Source organism: Micromonas pusilla (assembly GCF_000151265.4).
Source record: "Micromonas pusilla CCMP1545 genomic scaffold MICPUCscaffold_4, whole genome shotgun sequence".
NCBI classification, from domain to species: domain Eukaryota; kingdom Viridiplantae; phylum Chlorophyta; class Mamiellophyceae; order Mamiellales; family Mamiellaceae; genus Micromonas; species Micromonas pusilla.
The window spans coordinates 1,184,034-1,201,611 of record NW_003315885.1 but is presented as its reverse complement, the minus strand read 5'-3'; the positions used below and the strand labels follow the sequence as shown (position 1 = coordinate 1,201,611).

At 68.2% G+C, this 17,578-nt stretch overlaps 8 protein-coding genes across 8 annotated transcripts in view; 4 read left to right on the top strand and 4 right to left on the bottom strand.

Annotated features, from left to right (window-relative positions):
- Positions 1-56: 56 nt before the first annotated feature.
- Positions 57-968, bottom strand: MICPUCDRAFT_57483 (uncharacterized protein; the record flags this gene model as incomplete). The annotated part of the gene is made up of 1 exon (XM_003057800.1): positions 57-968. The coding sequence occupies one exon, from the start codon at positions 966-968 to the stop codon at positions 57-59; it is 912 nt and encodes a 303-aa protein (XP_003057846.1).
- Positions 969-1,568: 600 nt separating this feature from the next.
- On the top strand, positions 1,569-1,950 carry MICPUCDRAFT_12120 (uncharacterized protein; the record flags this gene model as incomplete). Its single annotated transcript, XM_003058178.1, has 2 exons — positions 1,569-1,697; positions 1,840-1,950. Coding segments are annotated over 2 exons (240 nt in total), but the record flags the coding sequence as incomplete, so codon positions are not given.
- Positions 1,951-2,194: 244 nt separating this feature from the next.
- MICPUCDRAFT_47121 (uncharacterized protein) lies at positions 2,195-3,883 on the bottom strand (the record flags this gene model as incomplete). Its single annotated transcript, XM_003057799.1, has 2 exons — positions 3,749-3,883; positions 2,195-3,683 (listed from the first exon to the last, which is right to left on the bottom strand). Exon 2 carries the CDS (start codon positions 3,503-3,505, stop codon positions 2,195-2,197), a length of 1,311 nt encoding a protein of 436 aa, XP_003057845.1. The 5' UTR covers positions 3,506-3,683; positions 3,749-3,883.
- A 1,650-nt stretch (positions 3,884-5,533) lies between these two features.
- MICPUCDRAFT_67543 (uncharacterized protein) lies at positions 5,534-6,856 on the top strand (the record flags this gene model as incomplete). Its single annotated transcript, XM_003058177.1, has 1 exon — positions 5,534-6,856. One exon carries the CDS (start codon positions 5,534-5,536, stop codon positions 6,854-6,856), a length of 1,323 nt encoding a protein of 440 aa, XP_003058223.1.
- A 192-nt stretch (positions 6,857-7,048) lies between these two features.
- On the bottom strand, positions 7,049-8,257 carry AMY3 (glycoside hydrolase family 13 protein; the record flags this gene model as incomplete). The annotated part of the gene is made up of 1 exon (XM_003057798.1): positions 7,049-8,257. A coding segment is annotated over exon 1 (1,167 nt), but the record flags the coding sequence as incomplete, so codon positions are not given.
- A 3,462-nt stretch (positions 8,258-11,719) lies between these two features.
- Positions 11,720-13,880, top strand: MICPUCDRAFT_57478 (uncharacterized protein; the record flags this gene model as incomplete). The annotated part of the gene is made up of 1 exon (XM_003058176.1): positions 11,720-13,880. One exon carries the CDS (start codon positions 11,720-11,722, stop codon positions 13,769-13,771), a length of 2,052 nt encoding a protein of 683 aa, XP_003058222.1. The 3' UTR covers positions 13,772-13,880.
- A 394-nt stretch (positions 13,881-14,274) lies between these two features.
- On the top strand, positions 14,275-16,311 carry MICPUCDRAFT_45469 (uncharacterized protein; the record flags this gene model as incomplete). The annotated part of the gene is made up of 2 exons (XM_003058175.1): positions 14,275-15,802; positions 16,198-16,311. Exons 1-2 carry the CDS (start codon positions 14,306-14,308, stop codon positions 16,309-16,311), a joined length of 1,611 nt encoding a protein of 536 aa, XP_003058221.1. The 5' UTR covers positions 14,275-14,305.
- Positions 16,312-16,357: 46 nt separating this feature from the next.
- Positions 16,358-17,578, bottom strand: part of MICPUCDRAFT_57476 (uncharacterized protein) — a gene marked incomplete at both ends in the record, with an annotated part of 1,641 nt that continues 420 nt past the window's right edge. The window contains one exon of the mRNA XM_003057797.1: positions 16,358-17,467. Coding sequence (XP_003057843.1) covers positions 16,358-17,467 — 1,110 coding nt within the window. The remainder of the gene's footprint in view (positions 17,468-17,578) is intronic.

Genomic DNA, 17,578 nt, shown 5'->3' with positions numbered 1-17,578 from the left:
TCGCGACGACGGTTCTTCGCGCGGAGCCAGCCCTACGGCTCGGAGGACGATCGACCTCAACCGAATAAAAACATCTGGTACACCCCGACGGCGACTAAAATCGCGACGCCGGTCCCTCGCGCGAGCCGCGACGCGCTCATCGTCCCGCCGCCGTCGCCGCGCCGTCGCTCGATCGCCGCCGCCGCCAGACGCGCTTCCTCCTCGGACGACGAATACGATTCCAAGAACCGAGCCTTATCACGTCGCTCCAACAACCAGAGCAACTGCAGACCGAACGCGATCTTGACGAGACCGATCGGGATCTTGTCGACGAGACACCTCGCGAAATCGCCGCCGTGCGCGCCCTCGAGCGCGTGCCGCCCCGCCTCCAAGCACGTTTCCGCGACCATTCGCAACGCGAACCAGAGGCGCTGTTTCGAAAACTCGAACCGCATCATGATGATGGACCCCATCAAAGTGAGCGGCCGCAACCTACTCAACATGCCGGGCCCGTTCATCATCAACGTGTACTGCCCCGCCAGTATTCCGCCCCAGCTGAGGAGTTCGCACGCGACCTCGTAGTTCTTCTCGTATCGATGCGGGTTCGCCACCTGACACGCGATGGCGGCAACGTACGCCGCCGCCAACGCCGCCGCGGCGCCGCTGACGGGGACGCGCCGCGTCCACTCCGGTTTCAGACCGACCAACGGCGCGGGCTTCTTGAACGCGACGGCGAGCGCGATGGCGATCGTCATCAGCTGGCCCGTCTGATGCACCGGCGCATTTTGCCGCAGGACCGCGAGTCTCCACGCTCGCCTGCACTCGACGACGCGTTCGGACGTCCACTCCGCCGAGACGTCCTCGCCGGGCGCGCGTCCGCGTCCGCGCGAGGCGCGCGAGACGTCGTCGTCGTCTGGATCGCTCGAGGACGACGGCGCGCGCGGGGCGGGTCGGTCGCTCGCGCGCGTCGCGCGTCGCACCGCGGGCATGAATGACTTCACGGTGTAACCTCAGCGCTGGCGGAGAATCTCGTGGAAAGTTTGAAGGGCTAAATCGTCCGACGCATTCGCGACGTCGTCCGCGTTTGAGCCGCGTAGAATGCGATACCCTCGCTCGCGCGTCCCGGGAGAAGCCGCGAACGGGCGATACGTGGCGTGCGTGCGGCGCACTCTGCTGAAAGAGACGCGAGCGCCGAGGGAGTGAGATGCGGACAGATGCGGACAGGCCGATCCGATCTTCCACTTTCTCAAGATCACGATTCTTTTTTTTCCGACTAAAAGCACGTAGGGCCTCACGTGTACGTACACGCAACAGTGACAGTTTTACAGAAGTTTACAGAAGATTCAACGTTTATGGGCCACCTCTGTAACCTGTTGAAGCTCGCTAGCTAGGGCTTATCCAAAGACGTCGACGCGCCGGCAATCGCGGCACTACGACGCGCGCGACGTAGCATCATGAATTCTCTCATGGGTTTCACCTCCGTGGCGACCGGCTCTATCGCCGCGCGCCACTCCGTCGGCGGCGCTCGCGTCGTCTCCATGCCGACCAGCACCGCGGCTCCGATGCGCGGCTCGCTCGTCGTGGAAAATGCGCACAAGAAGGGGACGGGCTCCACGAAGAACGGACGCGACTCGAACCCGCAGTACCGCGGCGTGAAGAAGTACGGCGGCGAGCAGGTCGTCACCGGGAACATCATCATTCGCCAAGTCGGGAACAAGGTACGTCTCGAGCGCGCGCGTCGCGACGCCCGTTATCACAGAGCGCGCCCGTCGCGTGATGACGTCGCCCGCCCCGTTTTCCTTTTTAACCCTAAAACCTGAGAATCGTCGTCCCCCCTCCTCTCTCTCTCTCCTCTCTCAGGTGCACGCGGGCCCGGGCGTCGGCACTGGGAAGGACTTCACCCTGTTCGCGCTCAGAGACGGCGAGGTTCTCTTCAAACCGGGCGCGAACGGCAAGAAGACCGTCCGCATCGTGGACCCGGTGGCGAGGGGCGGGCGCGAGGATGGGAAGCCGTCTAGGCGCGACAAGCGACGCGAGCTGTACACCCCGCGCGCAGAGCAGCGCGCCGCCGCCGAGGCGACCGCCGCGTCCGCGCGGTAAATTCTTTCTCCTAGACTTGTAAAGAAAACGAGAGTTTTCTAACTGGTGCTCTGTTTTCCTCCCTTCGGCTTCCTTTCTTCGAACGCGTCGACGACGCCCTCAGACTACGTCCAAGTCACTTGAACGCCGGAGGGGACGACGGCGGCTTCCGCGTCGGCGTCCCTCCGGGACGCGCGGGAAAGCCCCCCTCGCCGAAGCGGAACAGCAGCGGATTCGGCGTCGCCGGGCTGTGCCGCGCGTTCTCCGGCGGCGGCGTGAACCCTCTCCCGCGCGTCGACGACAGCTGCTGCCAAAACTTGAAGCAAAAGAAACGCGCGCCGTCGGCGTTTTCCATGTCCACGCCGAACGCCGCGCGCGCGCTCGCGCTTCCGCCGCCGTCGCTCCTTTCGCGCGTCCGCAACTTCCGCGTGACGTGCGTTATCGCCTTCACCAACGACACCACCTCAGACTCCAAGCTCGCGCACCTTCCCTCGAGCTCACGCACGTGCTCGCCGTACACCTCCGCGGCGTCCGCGCTGAGCTGCAACCCGGCGCGAAGACGACGCTCGAGCGCGAGTCGAGACTCGAGGTGCGCGACGCTCGCGCGCGATGCGTCGAGCTCCGCGGCGGTCTCGTCGAGCCGCCGTTTCACCGCGGACGCGACGCCGACCGCGGTCGCGGTCGCCTCGCGCGTGCGGTGCGCCTCCGCCTCCGCCGCCGAGCCGATCGGGGATAAAAACGCGAGCAGCCCTCGAGGCTCCGCGGCGGGCGACGGCGACGGCGAGAGACGCATCCTCTCGAGGTCGTCCAGCGCGGTCTCCGCCTTCTCCGTCCTGCGCGTCGCGAGTGTGAGTTCAATCTCGCGTCGCTTCCCCTCCGCGAGCGCGCTCGTCAGCGCCGCGCGCGCGGACGCGAGCTCGTCGTGCAGCGCCGCCGCGACGCCGACGTCGAGTTCCGACGGCGGCGGCGGCAGCGGCAGCGCGGGCGCGGGCGCGGGACGCGGCGACGACGGCTTGTCCGACTCCCTCCAGAGCTCGTTCGCGCGCAGCTCCGCCTTCGCGGCCGCGGCGGCCTCGGTGGCTTTGCTCAGTTTATCCCTGGTAGCCGCGAGGTCGCTTTCGAGCGTCGCGCCGCGCGTCTCCGCGTCGATCGCTCGGCGTTCCGCGTCGAGGACGTGTCGTCTGCACCGCTCCAGTCGCTTCTCCGCGGTCTTCGCTCTCGCTTCCGCGGCGGCTCTCGCGTGCTTCGCGTCCGCGGTCGCCTTTCTCTCTCGCGACACGGACGCGAGCACGGACGTCGCCTCTCTGAGTTTCGCCCTGAGCTCGAGGTTTTGCGCGCGCAGGACGTCGACCATCGCGGCGTCTTCGTCTTCGTCTACATCGTCGTCGTCGTCGTCGTCGTCGTCGTCGTCGTCCGTCTCCCCAGTTTCCGTGCCCCCGGTGCTCATGTCCACCTCGCCCTCGTCCACCGCGTCGTCGTCGCTCGTCGCGGACGAGCACTCGCCGACGCCCTCGTCGACGCCGCCCGCGGTCGCGTCGCTCGACGCCTCCGCGTCCTCGCTGAGCGCGGCGAGCGTCTCGACCGCGGCGCGGCGCCTCGCCTCCGCCGCCGCGTCGTCGCCGCCGCCGCCGCCGCCGCCGCCGCCCGCTCTCGGGTTCAGCACCCTATACAGCCCCCGCGATAGCCCTCTCGCGTCCGCCGCCGCGCGATGCCGCGCGCCTCCGCGTTCCGCGCTCCGGCCCGTCGACGTCGGGTCCGTCCCCGCGGCGCGGTTCCACTCCCTTCGCGCCGCCGCTCTCCGCGCCGACGCCAAAAAGGCGTTCGCCTCGTCGTTCACGTCCGTGGTGCCTCCGTACGCGTCCGTCGTCCCGCCGTCGTCCGGCTCCGTGTTCGCGAAGTACCCGCCCTCGTCCTCCGTCGTCGTGTGCCCGGTGTGATGATGATTTGGCGCGCGCGCGTTCGGCGGCGGCGGCGGCGGCGGCGACTGCGGGCGCGCGCGCGGCGTCCTCGACCTCGACTCGCGAAGGAGGCGGTTGTACACGGACTGATTCGCGTCGCGCTTCCTCGACGGCGGGCGCGTCGCCGGCGACGGCGCGCGGTGGTGACGCGCGGCGCCGCCGCCGCGCGAGACGGAGGCTCCTCCGTCGGACGACGCGTCTCGGCCGTCCTCGCGGCGCGGGGACGGGCTCGTCGCGCGTCGCGCCGCGGGCGCGCGCGAGCTCACCTCGCGCTTCAGGAGCGACAGCGACGCGCCGCGCGTGGACGACGACGTGTTCGGTCGCGCGGCCGCGGTGGAGTTGAACGCGACCTGCCTCCCGTCGTTGCGCGGCGGGCGATCGCGCGCGCCCGCGGAGACGCGTCGACGAGATCCCGGCCCGGTCGCGACGACGTGACGGGGCCGAGGCGTCGGGCCCGGCGCGCGCGTTCGCCTCGCGGGCGCGTCCTCGAGCTCGTCGTCGAGTTCCTGGTCGCTCCACTGCAGCCGTTCGAGCACCCTGCGGGTCGATGGACGGGGAGGGACGAGACGCGGTGAGGCGCGCGCGGGGGGTAACATCCGTCCGACGAAGGAATAAATATGAGAGACGGGGGGGAGGGGGTCGTCCGCCGACGACCGACGCGCGCGAGGCACGACGGTCGCGTCGCCTCGAGGGCGCGTCGAGCGATGCGCGCGCGCGTACCTCTGGCGCACGACCTCGGGGTCGACCGGTGCGCGCGTCATCGCGGAGGCGCCGCGTCAGTGAAGCGTCGGTGGCGTCTTCGCTCTCGTCATCGTCCAGTCAGTCCAAAAAAAAATCCCGAGCGTGCTAATAACTCGAACGCTCGCTCGTCAGTCGCGCGCGCGCCGCGGGGTGGATGCCGACTCCCAAACGCAAACTTCGCAGGACGCCGCGGGTAACCCCGCGCGGGATCTTGGAGACGCTCGTGGTGCGTCCTCCCGCGGTCTCCCTCCCCGCGCGCCGTCCGCCCGCCCCGCGCTCCAACGTCCGACAACGACGCGATCATTTCTCTCCATCTCTCGACCCACCCTCCGTCCCCCACCCAGGTCGCGGCGACGACGCTCTGGGCCGCGTGGACGCTCCACGCCTCGAAGCCGCGCGCGCGCGATGCCGAAGCGATCGCGCTGCTGACGCTCCTCGTCGTCGCCGCGACGCTCGAGCTGACGGGACGCTGGGGCGAGACGTGCAACTTCAGTCGAACGAACATCACGACCGGCGTCCACCTCGGGCTTCTCGTCCTCCCGTGCGCGCGCGCGTCCAGGCTCGCGCATCAGACGGTCGACGACGACGCGCGCCACGACCAGGTCGCGTTCTGGACCGCGGTCGCGACGTCGGCGCTCTACGTCTTGGAGTCCGCGCGAAGAGACAGAGGCGCGACGTGGGCGTCGTCGCGCGCGGCGCTCGCGACGGCAGTCGCCGCCGTCGCGTCGCGCGCGAAAGACGCGCCGAGCGGCGTCCAGGAGAGCTTCGTCTTCGCGATGCTCGCCGCCGCGTTCGCGGTCGAGTTCGCGCACTGGGCGTGGGAGAGTTTCTCGAGGGTGTTCACGCGCGCGGACAGCTTGCTTCTGTCGCAGGGCGTGGCGTCGTGCGTCGCGGACGCGGCAGCGGCGGCGATCGGCGGTCGAGGGCCGGCTTCGTGGCGGCGGTGGCTCCCGCCGCATCTCGGGGGGGAGCCGCGCGCGTTCGTCACCGCGTGCGTGCTGTCCGCGGTCGCGGGCGTCTGCGTCGTCCCGGGGTTGCGAGGGTCGGACGTCCGCGACGACGACGACGACGACGACGACGACGACGACGACGACGACGCGAGGAGGAAAAACGCGCACGAGACGCGGTTCAAACGCCGCGCGCGGGGCGACGACGCCGCGATCGTTCGCGCCGCCGCCGTCGCCGCGCTCGCGCCGTGGCTCGTCCTCGCCCTCGCCGGCGCGTTCGGGGGCGAAGACCCGCTGATATGGGTCACGTCGTTCGCGTGGAACGCGCGAGGCGCGCGTCCTCTCGCGGCGTACTGGCTCGCGGCGCTATGCGTCGCGCTCCCTCTGTGCGAACGCCTGGCGTCCTCGCGCGCGCTGCCGGTGCTGTTCCTTCGCAAGGCGTACCACGTCCTCGTCGTCTTCATGTTCGCCCCGTCGATGGCGCCGCGGTTTGTCGCGAGGCGCACTCCGGGCGCGGAGTACGACCGCCCGGAGTGCGCCGCGTTTCTCGCCGTCGCGTTCGCGGGCGCGACGCTCGCGTTCGCCGCCGCAGAGGTGGCGCGAGCGACGCGCGTTACCGCGTTCGGCGTCGACGTCGGAGGGATCCTCGACAGACACGCGCGCAGGTTCTTGGACGCGCGCGATTCGGGAGGCGGGAATGGGATCGTGATGTCGCACTTCACGTTGCTGTTGGGCTGCGCGGTGCCGCTGTGGCTGACGCGCGAGGCGTGGCGCGGGCGCGCGGACGGCGACGCGGGGAGCGGCGTCGCGCCGGACGCGTTCGCGCTGTCTCCGTTCGCGGGCATCATCACGTTAGGGTTAGGCGATACCGTCGCGAGCGTGGTGGGGACGATGGCGGGGAGGACGCGGATATGTCGCGGGTGTCGCAAGACGGTGGAGGGAACGATGGCGGGCGCGTTGGCGAACGCGTTGGGGGCCGCGGCGGCGTGGCGGTGGGCGGCGGGGGGAGGCGCCGCCGCGCCGCGCGGAAGGATACTCGTCGCGAGCGCCGGCGCGGCCGCGTTGGAGGCGACGACGGAGCAGCTCGATAACGCGTTTTTGCCGCTGCATTTCCTGACGCTGTCGCAGCTCGCCGCCGCGGGAGGGTGGTGACAGACGTGTTGTGTTGCTTGTAACTTCTGCTGAGAATTGAAACCTTTTACTACGCGCCGGGGAAGCCCCACGCGCGCTTAATAACTGATACACTCCCTCCCCGCGGTCAACGCACTAACGCGCGCCCGCTGCGGACCACGTGCTGTTTTCTGTCTTCCTCCTCTTTCTCTTCTCCTTCGCTCACTCTTACCCCCGCGTCCACACGCACCACTGGTCGCCGGACACGGACACCTTCCATCCGTCCCCGCTCGGGGACCAGTTATCGTGCCCGAGCTTCACCGCGAGCTTGTCGTCCACGAGCGCGGCGTAGACGCTGTCCGTCGCGGCGACAATCTCGAGCTTCGACCGCGCGTGCACCCCCATCGCTTTCCTCGCCTCTAACAGCCCGGTGATCTGCTTGCGCAGGTCCGAGCCCCAGTCGAAGAAGTGGTCCCAAAACACCGACGGCGTCCCCGGGTGCGTCAAGATGTACGCGTACCCCATGCAAACCTTGTTCGACGGGAACGGCCAGTGCGACTGCGTCGACCCGGTGTCGTGGTTGTCGATGAACGTCACCGCGCGCGCGGGCCAGAGCCCGATCACGCCCGGGGCGCGGCCCTTCTTGTCCACGAGCCGCCAGAACTCGCCGCGGCCGCACGCTTCTTGGAGGATGCCCTTCGTCGTGAAGTCAAAGGCGGTGCAGATGCCGCCGGTGGCGTCGATCCAGTCCACGATCCTCTGCCTGTGCGCGTCCTGGTCGTACTCCAAGCCTTGGCCGTAGTTCAACGTGTCCCAGAACTCGCCGACGGCGAACTCCGGCATGCACGCGCGGACGTATTTCCCCGTGAACTCGCCGCCGTAGCCTTTGCTAAAGTCGAAGCGAATCCCGCCGAACCCGACGTCGTGCGTCAGCCACTTGATCCACTCGCACAGGGACTCCTGCACTCTCGGCTCTCGGTGGTCGATGTTCGGCGAGCCCCAGAACTCATCCCCGGTCGGGTCGCCGCCCTCGCCCATGAAGTCTTTGTTCCGGTTCGTGATCGCCCACTCGCCCCAGTCCATCCCGGTGCCTTCCCACCGGTTCCACTTTCCGCCGTTGCCCTGGTGCGTCGCGCAGCGGTGGTTCAAAACCGCGTCCAACACCGGAAGGATGTTGTTCTCCCTCAGCGTGCCAATCAGCGACCGGAGCTGCTGTTCGGTCCCGTACTTCGTGTCCAGCGACCGGAGGTTCCTAGGGAGGTAACCCTCCGGCGCGAGCGAGTCCGTGCACGGCGGGAGCCAAATCTGCGTGAAGCCGGCGTCGCGAATTTGCGTCGCGCGTTCGCCGACGACGCTGTACCACTCAAACTTGTGCGACTCCCAGTTGAACCCCTGCATCATCACCTCCCTCCCGGTCGCGATCCTCGGGAGCGGGTGCTCCTCCAAGATCTCCTGGTCCGGGGTCTCGATCTTCTTGACGGCGGGGGTTTCCTTCTCGGGCGGGCGCGCCGGGCCGGGGGCGTCGGACGCCGCCTTCTCCGGCGTGATCGTGATCGACGGCTGAAACGTCGGCGGCAGCGGGTTCTTCACCGGGACGTCCGTCTGCGGCTTCGGCGGGTCGAACGTCGGCGTCGGCGTCGGCGTCGGCGGCGCCGCGGGCGGCGACGCGGGCGCGGCCGGCGGCGCGAACGAGATCGGGGAGACGATGTTGTTCGTCACCGTGCCCGCGCCGCCCAAGCCGCCTTCGAGTCGCACAATTTTGTCGGACAGCTCCTGGATCATCCCCGCGCTGCCGTTCGCAGCCGCGGCGAGGCCTTCCTCGACGGCCGCGACTTTCGCGAACAGGACGTCGATCGAGAGCGGGTTGTCCACCGTCTTCGCCAGCGTCTCCTCGAGCTTCGCGAGGCGCGCGTTGACGTCGCCGAGGTTCAACGCCGCGCCCCCCGCGCCGCCGCTCTGCATCGCCTCTCTCAGCTCCTTCACCTGCTGACGGAGCTCCGGGACCGCGTCCGCGTCCGCTTGCACGGTCGCGGCGATCGCGTCCACCTTTTGAGCCGCCGTCGCGGCGACGTCCGCGGACGCGCTCCTCTGCGAGAACGCCTCCTCGAGCATCTTCACCTTCTCCTGCAGGTGCGTCATCGCCGCGACGGCGGCGGCGGAGCCCGGCCCCGCGGCGCTGCTCATGCCAACCTTCGCGAGCGCCGTCTCGAGCGCCTCGATACGGTTCTTCAGGCCCTTGTCCACGCCGTTCGCGGTGTTGGACTGCGTGAACACCGCGCTCGCGGCGGCGACGTCGCGGTCCTTGAGCGCCTTCTCGAGCTCGGCCATCTTTTGTTTCATCTCCGCGCTCAGCGCTTGTTGCGTCTTGAGCCCGGAGCGCGCCTCCTCCGCGTCCTTCAGCGCGTTGCGCGTGGACTGGAACGCCGCCTCGAGCTGCTGGCGCTTCTTCTGTTCCATCTTCGCGTACTCCTGCGCTTCCGTGATTTGCGCTAAGAGTTCGCGCTCGCGCGCCGCGCGCACGGTGAACTCGGACGACTCCTTCGACACCGCGCCGTTCGGCGCCGCGAGGTTCCGGATCCCGTCCCCGACGGTGCCGGCGACGCCGCGGATAACCTCCAGGGCGGACTCCTTGTTAGGTCGGCGCGAGAGCTTCGGCGGCGCCGGCGGAGAGAGCGTCGCGGTCGCGGTCGCGGACGCGGCGGTCTGCATCGCGGTGACGCCGTTGTGTTTCGCGCCGAGGCCGCTCGCGTTTCCGGCGAGGTTCGGGTGCGCGGCGAACGTTCGCAGGTCTTCCGCGCCGCCGTACTCGGGCACGGCCGCGGGTCCGGCGCCGCCGCCGTCGTTCGCCCACCCGCCGTACGGGGGAACGGACGCCGTCGTGCGCGACGACGGCGCGGGGCCGCCGCCCATGGAGGCGTACCCGCCGCCGCCGCCGCCGCCGCGTCTGAAATCGCTTCGGTCGTCCATCTGGCGCGCGGCGTACCCGTCATCGCGGCCATCCCAGCTCGGCGCGCGCGCGCCGCCGTTCTGGGCGTTTTGCATCCCACCCCGCGGCGGCTGCGCCGGCGCCCTTCGCGCGGCCGGGCCGTCCGGTCGGTCGAACGCCGGGTGATACCCGGGCGCGTCGTCCACGTCGCCGCGCGCGTCCGCATCCGCGCGCACCCGATCACCAGGTCTCACCGGCGCGCGCGGGTGGTGCCCGTCGTCCCCGCGCATCTGATTCGGAGGAGGCATCGGGTACCCGCCCGGGAACGCGTCGTACTCCTCTCGGTATCCGTTCGCGGCGTCGTACCACCCGCCGCCGCCGCCGCGCGCGTTTTGGTTTTGTCGCGGCGGCGGCGGTCCCCCGCGAGGGCCCGCCTGGTTCGGCGCCGGGGCGTTCATGCGGAAGATTCCGTGTTCGTCGTAGTATCCCGCGCCTTGATCGTACATCTGCTGCTCGTAGTAGAGGCGCTGCTGCTCTTCGTATTCGCGCTGGCGGCGCGCGTCTTCGCCGCCGCCGGTGACGGCGTTCCACATGTTTTCAAACGCGCTCTGCGTCGCGCCCGGCTTGAACATCCGTTCGCTCCGGCCCGTGCGTCGGATCGCGTCCGCTTTGCACACGACCGCGGCGGTGAACAGACCGAGACCGGCCATGGAGACGATCCCGCCGACGTCCGCGCCCGCGAGCGTGGACTTGACCGCGGTCGGGACGAAATCCTTCACCGCGGCGGAGGACACCTTCGCGTACTTGGTCGTCTTATTCGACGCGGGCGGGAGCAAGGACAGCGCGCTCGCGGGCGGCGCGGTCGTCGCGCGCGCGTTGTCGAAGACCTGGCGCTCGAGAGATCCCCAAACGCCGTTGATCGGGAGGCCGTACTGCTGCTGCATGCGCTCGATCGCGGAGCGCGTCGCGGGGGAGAAGACCCTGCGCGAGATGGTGGGAAAGACGTTGGTGAGGAACGTTGTAGCTTTTCTCAGATGCGCGCCGGGGGACGACGCGGACGCGCGGCGTCGATCGCGCCCGCGAACGCGCGCGCGCGCCACGGGAGACGAAAGAAAAGGGACGAAGGAAGGTTTGATCGATCGAATGCCACGGTGAGATCGTGCGATGAACGCACCCTGAGGCGTCCCGCGGGGAGAGGAAACCCTCCGCGACCAAGTCTTTTTGAAGCGCGAGGACGTCGATGCCGGTCGTGCCCTCGTACATGTCGCGCGGGCGCGGCATATCACGCCCGCTCGGGGCGGTATACGGCGACGCGCGAGAGTTCGGCGCGGACCCGTTTCCGTATCCGTCGTTGCCGTACGCCGCGACGGCGACGTCGCCGTCGCGCTTCGCTCGCGTGATCGACGCTCGAGCGCGCAACGGTGCGATGGCGACCATCGGCCGCGCGAACGACGAGGATCCTTGCCTCATCGACCGCGCGGTCGCACTCGGCGCGCGTATCTGCGACGACGCCATCGTGGCCGTGACCGGAAGGAAAGTCTTTCCGATCTTCCGTTGAGTATGCCCGACGTCGCTACTCGACGTTCAAGGCGCTCCGTCCGCCGTCTCGCGCGCGGAGGTATACAACAAGATTCAAAAGTCCCAAACCAAACGACTCTCGGGAATTTTTCCGTTCGCCAGCTCTTCGTACAGCTCAGCAGTGGGCATTTAGTCACGATGGTTCGGGTACACGGCGCGATTATTCTGAGCGTTTCACCGTGCCTCGTCACGATCTCTCGACCGTTGAAAAAGCGCACAAAGTCGGTCGCGCTGAAAGGGATCCCGCGGTCGGCGACCAGACGCGCCGACCGGCCGAGCCCGAGCGCGTGAGGAGCTCGCGCGTGTTTTCTCTCGTCTTCGCCGCAATTTTCTCCGCGACGCGCATCGTCCGACGCACCGCGTCTCCGCCAACCGCACGCGTCTGCTTTGCCATTCGCGCGATGTCGTCGTCGGAGGACAACGCCGTTCGCCTGCAAGCGATGCAGGATGCGTGCACCGCGGCCGGGGACGACGTCCGCGCGCTGAAAGCGAACAAGGCGGACAAGACCGAGATCGACGCCGCGATCGCGAAGCTGAAAGAGCTGAAGATCGCGCTCGACGTCGAGGTCAAGGCCGCGATGGCCGCGGGCGACGAGAAGCTCGCGGAGAAGGAAAACTTCCGGAACAAGATGTCCGGCGCGCTCGAACAGAGGTTGTTTTACATCCCGTCGTTCAAGATCTACGGCGGCGTCGCGGGCCTGTACGACTACGGCCCTCCCGGTTGCGCGGTGAAGTCGAACCTGCAGGCGTTCTGGAGGCAGCACTTCGTCCTGAACGAAGGAATGCTCGAGCTCGAGTGCCCGTCCGTGACCCCGGAGGTCGTGCTTCAAGCCTCCGGGCACGTCGAGAAGTTCACGGACCTCATGGTGAAAGACGTCGTCACGAAGGACTGCTTCCGCGCCGACCACCTCGTCGAGGAAAACTTGGAACGCATTCTCGCGGACCCCATGACGCCCGCGGACCGAAGAAGAGAGCTCGAGGACATGCTCGCGAGGATCGAGGAGTTCACCGCGGAAGAGATGGGCGCCGCGATCGTGAACCTCGGGATCAAAGCCCCGGAGACGAAGAACGACCTTTCGGCGCCGTACCCGTTCAACCTGATGTTCCCGACGCAGATCGGCCCCAGCGGCGCGGCGCAGGGGTTCTTGCGACCGGAGACCGCGCAGGGGATCTTCGTGAACTTCCGCGACTTGCTGTATTACAACGGCGGGAAGCTTCCGTTCGCGGCCGCGCAGGTTGGGCAGTCGTTCCGGAACGAGATCGCGCCGCGCGCGGGTTTGTTACGCGTCAGGGAGTTCACGCAAGCGGAGATCGAGCACTTCGTGCATCCGGAGAAGAAAGAGCACGCGCGGTTCAACGAAGTCGCGGACGTGGAGCTCAACTTGTTCTCTCGCGACGCGCAGCTCGCGGCGGTGAAGAAGCCGTTCTTGATGACCGCGAGAGAGGCGGTCGCGAAGGGGATCGTCGCGAACGAAACCTTGGCGTACTTTGTCGCGCGCACGCACGTGTTCCTCGAGAAGATCGGCATCGACCTGAAGCGTCTGCGGTTCCGCCAGCACTTGCAGCACGAGATGGCGCACTACGCGGAGGACTGCTGGGACGCGGAGATCGAGTGCACGTACGGATGGATCGAGTGCGTCGGCCTCGCGGACCGGAGCGCGTTTGACTTGAAAGCGCACAGCGACAAGAGCAAGGTTGAGCTCACCGCGTACGAACGCTACGACGAGCCGGTCATCTCCGAGGTTTTCGTGTGCGAGCCGAACAAGAAGGACATGGGCAAGGCGTTCAAGAAGGACGCCAAGGCGGTGACGGACGCGCTCATGGCGTTATCCCAAGAGGACGCGTTCGCGCTCGCGGCGAAAATCGACGCGGACGGCGCGGCGACGCTCGCCACCGCCGCGGGCGAGAAAGAGATCCTCCCCGGGATGGTCAGCGTGCGCATGGAGACGCAGAAGCTCAGCGGGCGGAATTTCACGCCGTCCGTCATCGAGCCGTCGTTCGGGATCGGCCGCATCATGTACTGCATGTTCGAGCACTCGTTCTACGTCCGCGGGGACGACGAGCAAAAGACGGTGTTTAAGTTCTCCCCGCTCATCGCGCCCATCAAGCTCGCGATCTTCCCGCTCGTGAACGACTCCGGGATGAACGCGCACGCGGAGAAGCTCTCCAGGGAGTTGTCCTCCGAGGGCGTCTCCACGAAGTTGGACACGACCGCGACGACGGTGGGGAAGCGGTACGCGCGAAACGACGAGCTCGGGATCCCGTTCGCGGTGACGGTGGATCACCGGACGCTGCAGGACGGCACGGTGACCGTGCGCGAGCGAGACTCGTGCGATCAGGTCCGGGTTCTCAGCGCGGACGTGCTCGCGCTGGTGAAGAGGATGTGCGCGCTGACGCACACGTGGGAGGACGCGACCGCGGGGTTGGAGAAGCAGGCCGCGGCGGCGGAGTGAGGAGAGAGGACGGGAAGGAAAAGTTCAGGGTGAAATCTGCTTTGAAATCTTAGCCTCTCGACCCGCGGTTCGCGATGAAAAAGGACGTTTCTCATCGACCGCGCGATCGCTCGCCCGTGAATCGTGCCACGTCGCGTCGTCGATCTCGACCCGGCAAAATGCTATCCTGAGCCGCACTCGCCCCCGCGCTCTTCACGCGCGCGCTCGGGAGACATGACGAGCGCGATCGCGGCCGCGGGGCTCGCCCCCGCGGTCGCCGCCGCGCTTCGGCCGGCGTCGACGCCGCGACGCGGCGCGAGCGTCTCGCCCGCGTCCCTCGCGCGCGCGAGGCTCGCGGAGACGCCGTCGACGTCATCGTCGAGGGACGAGCGCGTCCAGCGCGCGACGCCGTCTCCCGCGCCGCTGCGCGCGCGCGCGCGCCGCGGCGCGCGCGTCCCCGCGCGCGTCGCGATGGACGCCCCGCCCGCGCCGCCGTCGGCGACGACGTTCGACCCGATTGTGCCCCCGCCGAGGGACGGCGGGAAGCTCAGCAGCATGGGCGTGGGCGACGGCGCGGAGCCCATGACGGACGCGCAGCGACGCGCGCTCGCGCGCACGGAGGCGCCGCAGGAGTACAACCCGACGCGCGCGAACGCCAAGTTTGCGAAGCGGCCCGCGGCGGTCGCCGCGCGCGCGGCGCAGATCGCGTCCTCGCTCGGCGGCTTCGTCCTCGACGTCGTCGTGGACGTGCAGACGGGACAGTTCGAGGCGAACGCCAAGGTTCGCGCGGATCAGCTCAGGAAGAAACTCACCGAGCTCGGGCCCGCGTTCGTGAAAGTCGGGCAGGCGCTGTCCACGCGCCCGGACCTCCTCCCGGCGCAGTACCTGGACGAGCTCACGTCTCTGCAGGACGCGCTGCCGACGTTCAACGACGCGGACGCGTTCGAGCAGGTGGAGAGAGAGCTCGGACGGCCCCTGGAGGAGATGTTCGCGATGATCACGCCGAGGCCGATCGCGGCGGCGTCGCTCGGGCAAGTGTACAGAGCGACGCTGCTCGAGAGCGGCGACGAGGTGGCGCTGAAGGTGCAGCGGCCGAACATCCCGAAAGGGTTGGAGCTGGACTTTTACCTCATCCGCGCCGGCGCCGCATTCGCGGATAAGTACGTGGACTCGTTGAACACGTCCATCGTGGACCTCGTGGACGAGTTCGCCGCGAGGGTGTTCCAGGAGCTGAACTATGTTCAGGAGGGTCGGAACGCGGAGCGGTTCGCGCGGTTGTACGGCGACCGGCCGGACGTCGTCGTCCCCGGGATTCGATGGGAGTACACGTCCCCGAGGGTTATCACCATGGACTGGATCGAGGGCACGAAGCTCAGCGACCAGGAGAGTTTGAAAGCGCAAGGTTTAGACGTCCTGTCGCTGGTGGACATCGGGATTCAGTGTTCGCTGAGGCAGCTCCTGGAGTTTGGGTACTTCCACGCGGACCCGCACCCGGGGAACTTGCTCGCGACGCCGGAGGGAAAGCTCGCGTTTTTGGATTTCGGGATGATGTCCGAGACCCCGGAGCGCGCGCGATACGCGATCATCGAGCACGTCGTGCACCTCGTGAACCGAGACTACGAAGCGATGGCGAGGGACTACTACAACCTCGAGTTCTTAGACCCGAGCGTGGACGTCACGCCGATCGTCCCCGCGCTCGCGGCGTTCTTCGACGACGTCCTCGACGCGTCCGTGGAGGAGCTGAATTTCAAGACGATAACCGACGGTCTGGGCGGGGTCTTGTACGAGTACCCGTTCAACGTCCCGGGGTACTACGCGCTGATTCTGCGGTCGCTCACCGTGCTCGAGGGGCTCGCGTTATCCACGGACCCGAAGTTTAAGGTGCTGGGGAAGGCGTATCCGTACATGGCGAGGCGGTTGCTCACGGACCCGCGGCCGCAGCTCCGGGATTCGTTCGCGGAGCTCCTGTTCCAGGATAAAAAGTTTCGCTGGAACCGCCTGGAGAACCTCCTCCGCGAGGGCTCGAAGAGCGACGATTACTCCGCCAGGGACGTGATCCCGACGGTCGTGGAGCTCATCGTCGGCGAGGACGACCCGGAGACGGGCGCGAAGAACACGCTCCGGCCGCTCGTGGAGGCGGAGGCGATCAAGGTGGTCGAGGCGATCATCTTGGGGCAGTCTCTGGAAGCCGCGCGGTCGGACCAGCTCGCGCCGCTGGTGAACCTGCTCCCGGACCCGCTGAGGCGGCTCCCGCCGGTGAAAATCGGCACCGCGGACGAGGAGGCGAAGCTATTCGCGCTGCGGGACCAAGTCTTGCGGATCGTGAACATGCTGTCGTCGAGCAAAGGTTTCGACCCGACGGCGCTGGAGCCGTTCACGGAGGCGCTGCGGTCGTCCCCGGCGGCGAGGAGCTTCGTGGAGGCTGTCGTCAGCGGCGTCGTGCAGAGGGTGACCGCGAGGGTGTTGAGGGAATTTTTGACCCCGACGACAGGGGAGGGAAGCAGCGCCGCCGCGGGGGCGCGGTGATGACCGCGGGTGATGGTGACAAAAAGATCGCGTGATGATAAACTCAATTTTTCTACTCGTACGCGCGTTCTCAAACCCGCGCTAGAACCCCCCCATCCCGAGGTGCGAAAGGTTCAGGCGCTCGATCACGCCTGCGACCGCGTCCAGGTCGTGATCCATCGCCGCGTCTAACGCGTTCTCCCACACGTGCGCGCGGCTCGTGAGCCTCGTGGCGTCCTCGACGTCCCCAGACGTCGCCTCGAGCATGTACACGCAGTCCACCGCGGCTCTGGTCACGGACGAGAACGTCTCGCTCCGAGCCCAGTACTGACGCGTCAGCGACGGGTTAAACCCGGACGTCAACGTCGCTTCAGATTCCGCGTTCGACGCGACGCGTCGGTTCTCGTCGCGCGTCTTCGCGGTCGCCGCTTTCTCGCCGCCGACGTCGCCGCGGACCCCCGCGTCCACCACCGAAGGTTCGCCGACTCTCAACCCGTCCGTCCCTCCCGCGGTGTCCGACTCCCGGCACTCCACCGCGACGGACGGCGTCGCGGAGACGACGTGAAGACCGCTGGACTCCCACGCGTCGCTCGCCGCGCCCGCGGACGCGTACGTGCTCGCGACCTCCGCCGCGGTGAGCGACGTCTCCGTCAGAAACAACAAGATGGGCTTCCCCTCCGCGTCGATCATGCCGCCGATCAATCTCGGCGGCGACATCGAGCCGAGCGGCACCCCCGTCTCCTCGTGCGTCTCCTTCAGCGCGGAGTGGAAGATGACCGCCTTCGCCGCGGCGGCGTCGGTCCCGCTCGCGTCGGACGGCTCCGGGTGACCGGCGGGCCCGTTGAACTTTCCCGGCTGCACCGCGACCTGATCGCTTCGACGCAGCAGCACGATCCCGCCGTCCGCGGTCCGTAAAACGCTTTCGATGCCCAACGAGCAGCTCAGGTGCGTGTTCTTCGACCCCGCGGCGTCGCCGTCTCGCAACAGCGTCTCGCGCTCGCCCGCGGGCCGCGAAGACGTGTGCGTTCCGACGTACTCTTTATACGACGTCGTCCCGAGTTTCAACGTCACGCGCTTCGTCTTCGCGTCCACGCCCGCGGAGTGCAGACGGTACTTGGACGCGTCCCACAGGCGTCCGGTCGCGTGTTTCTCGAGCTTGGACTCCCACGCGAGCTCGATCCCCGCGTCCGAGGCGTGCGGGACGCGGTCGTACTGCGGACGGACGGCGGGGACGGAGACGGGAGGTCAGGGTGGACGCGGCGTTCGCGAGGTGCCTACTCGAGGTTTCGAACGGGGGCGGCGGGGGGGGGGAGGGGGGGGTTC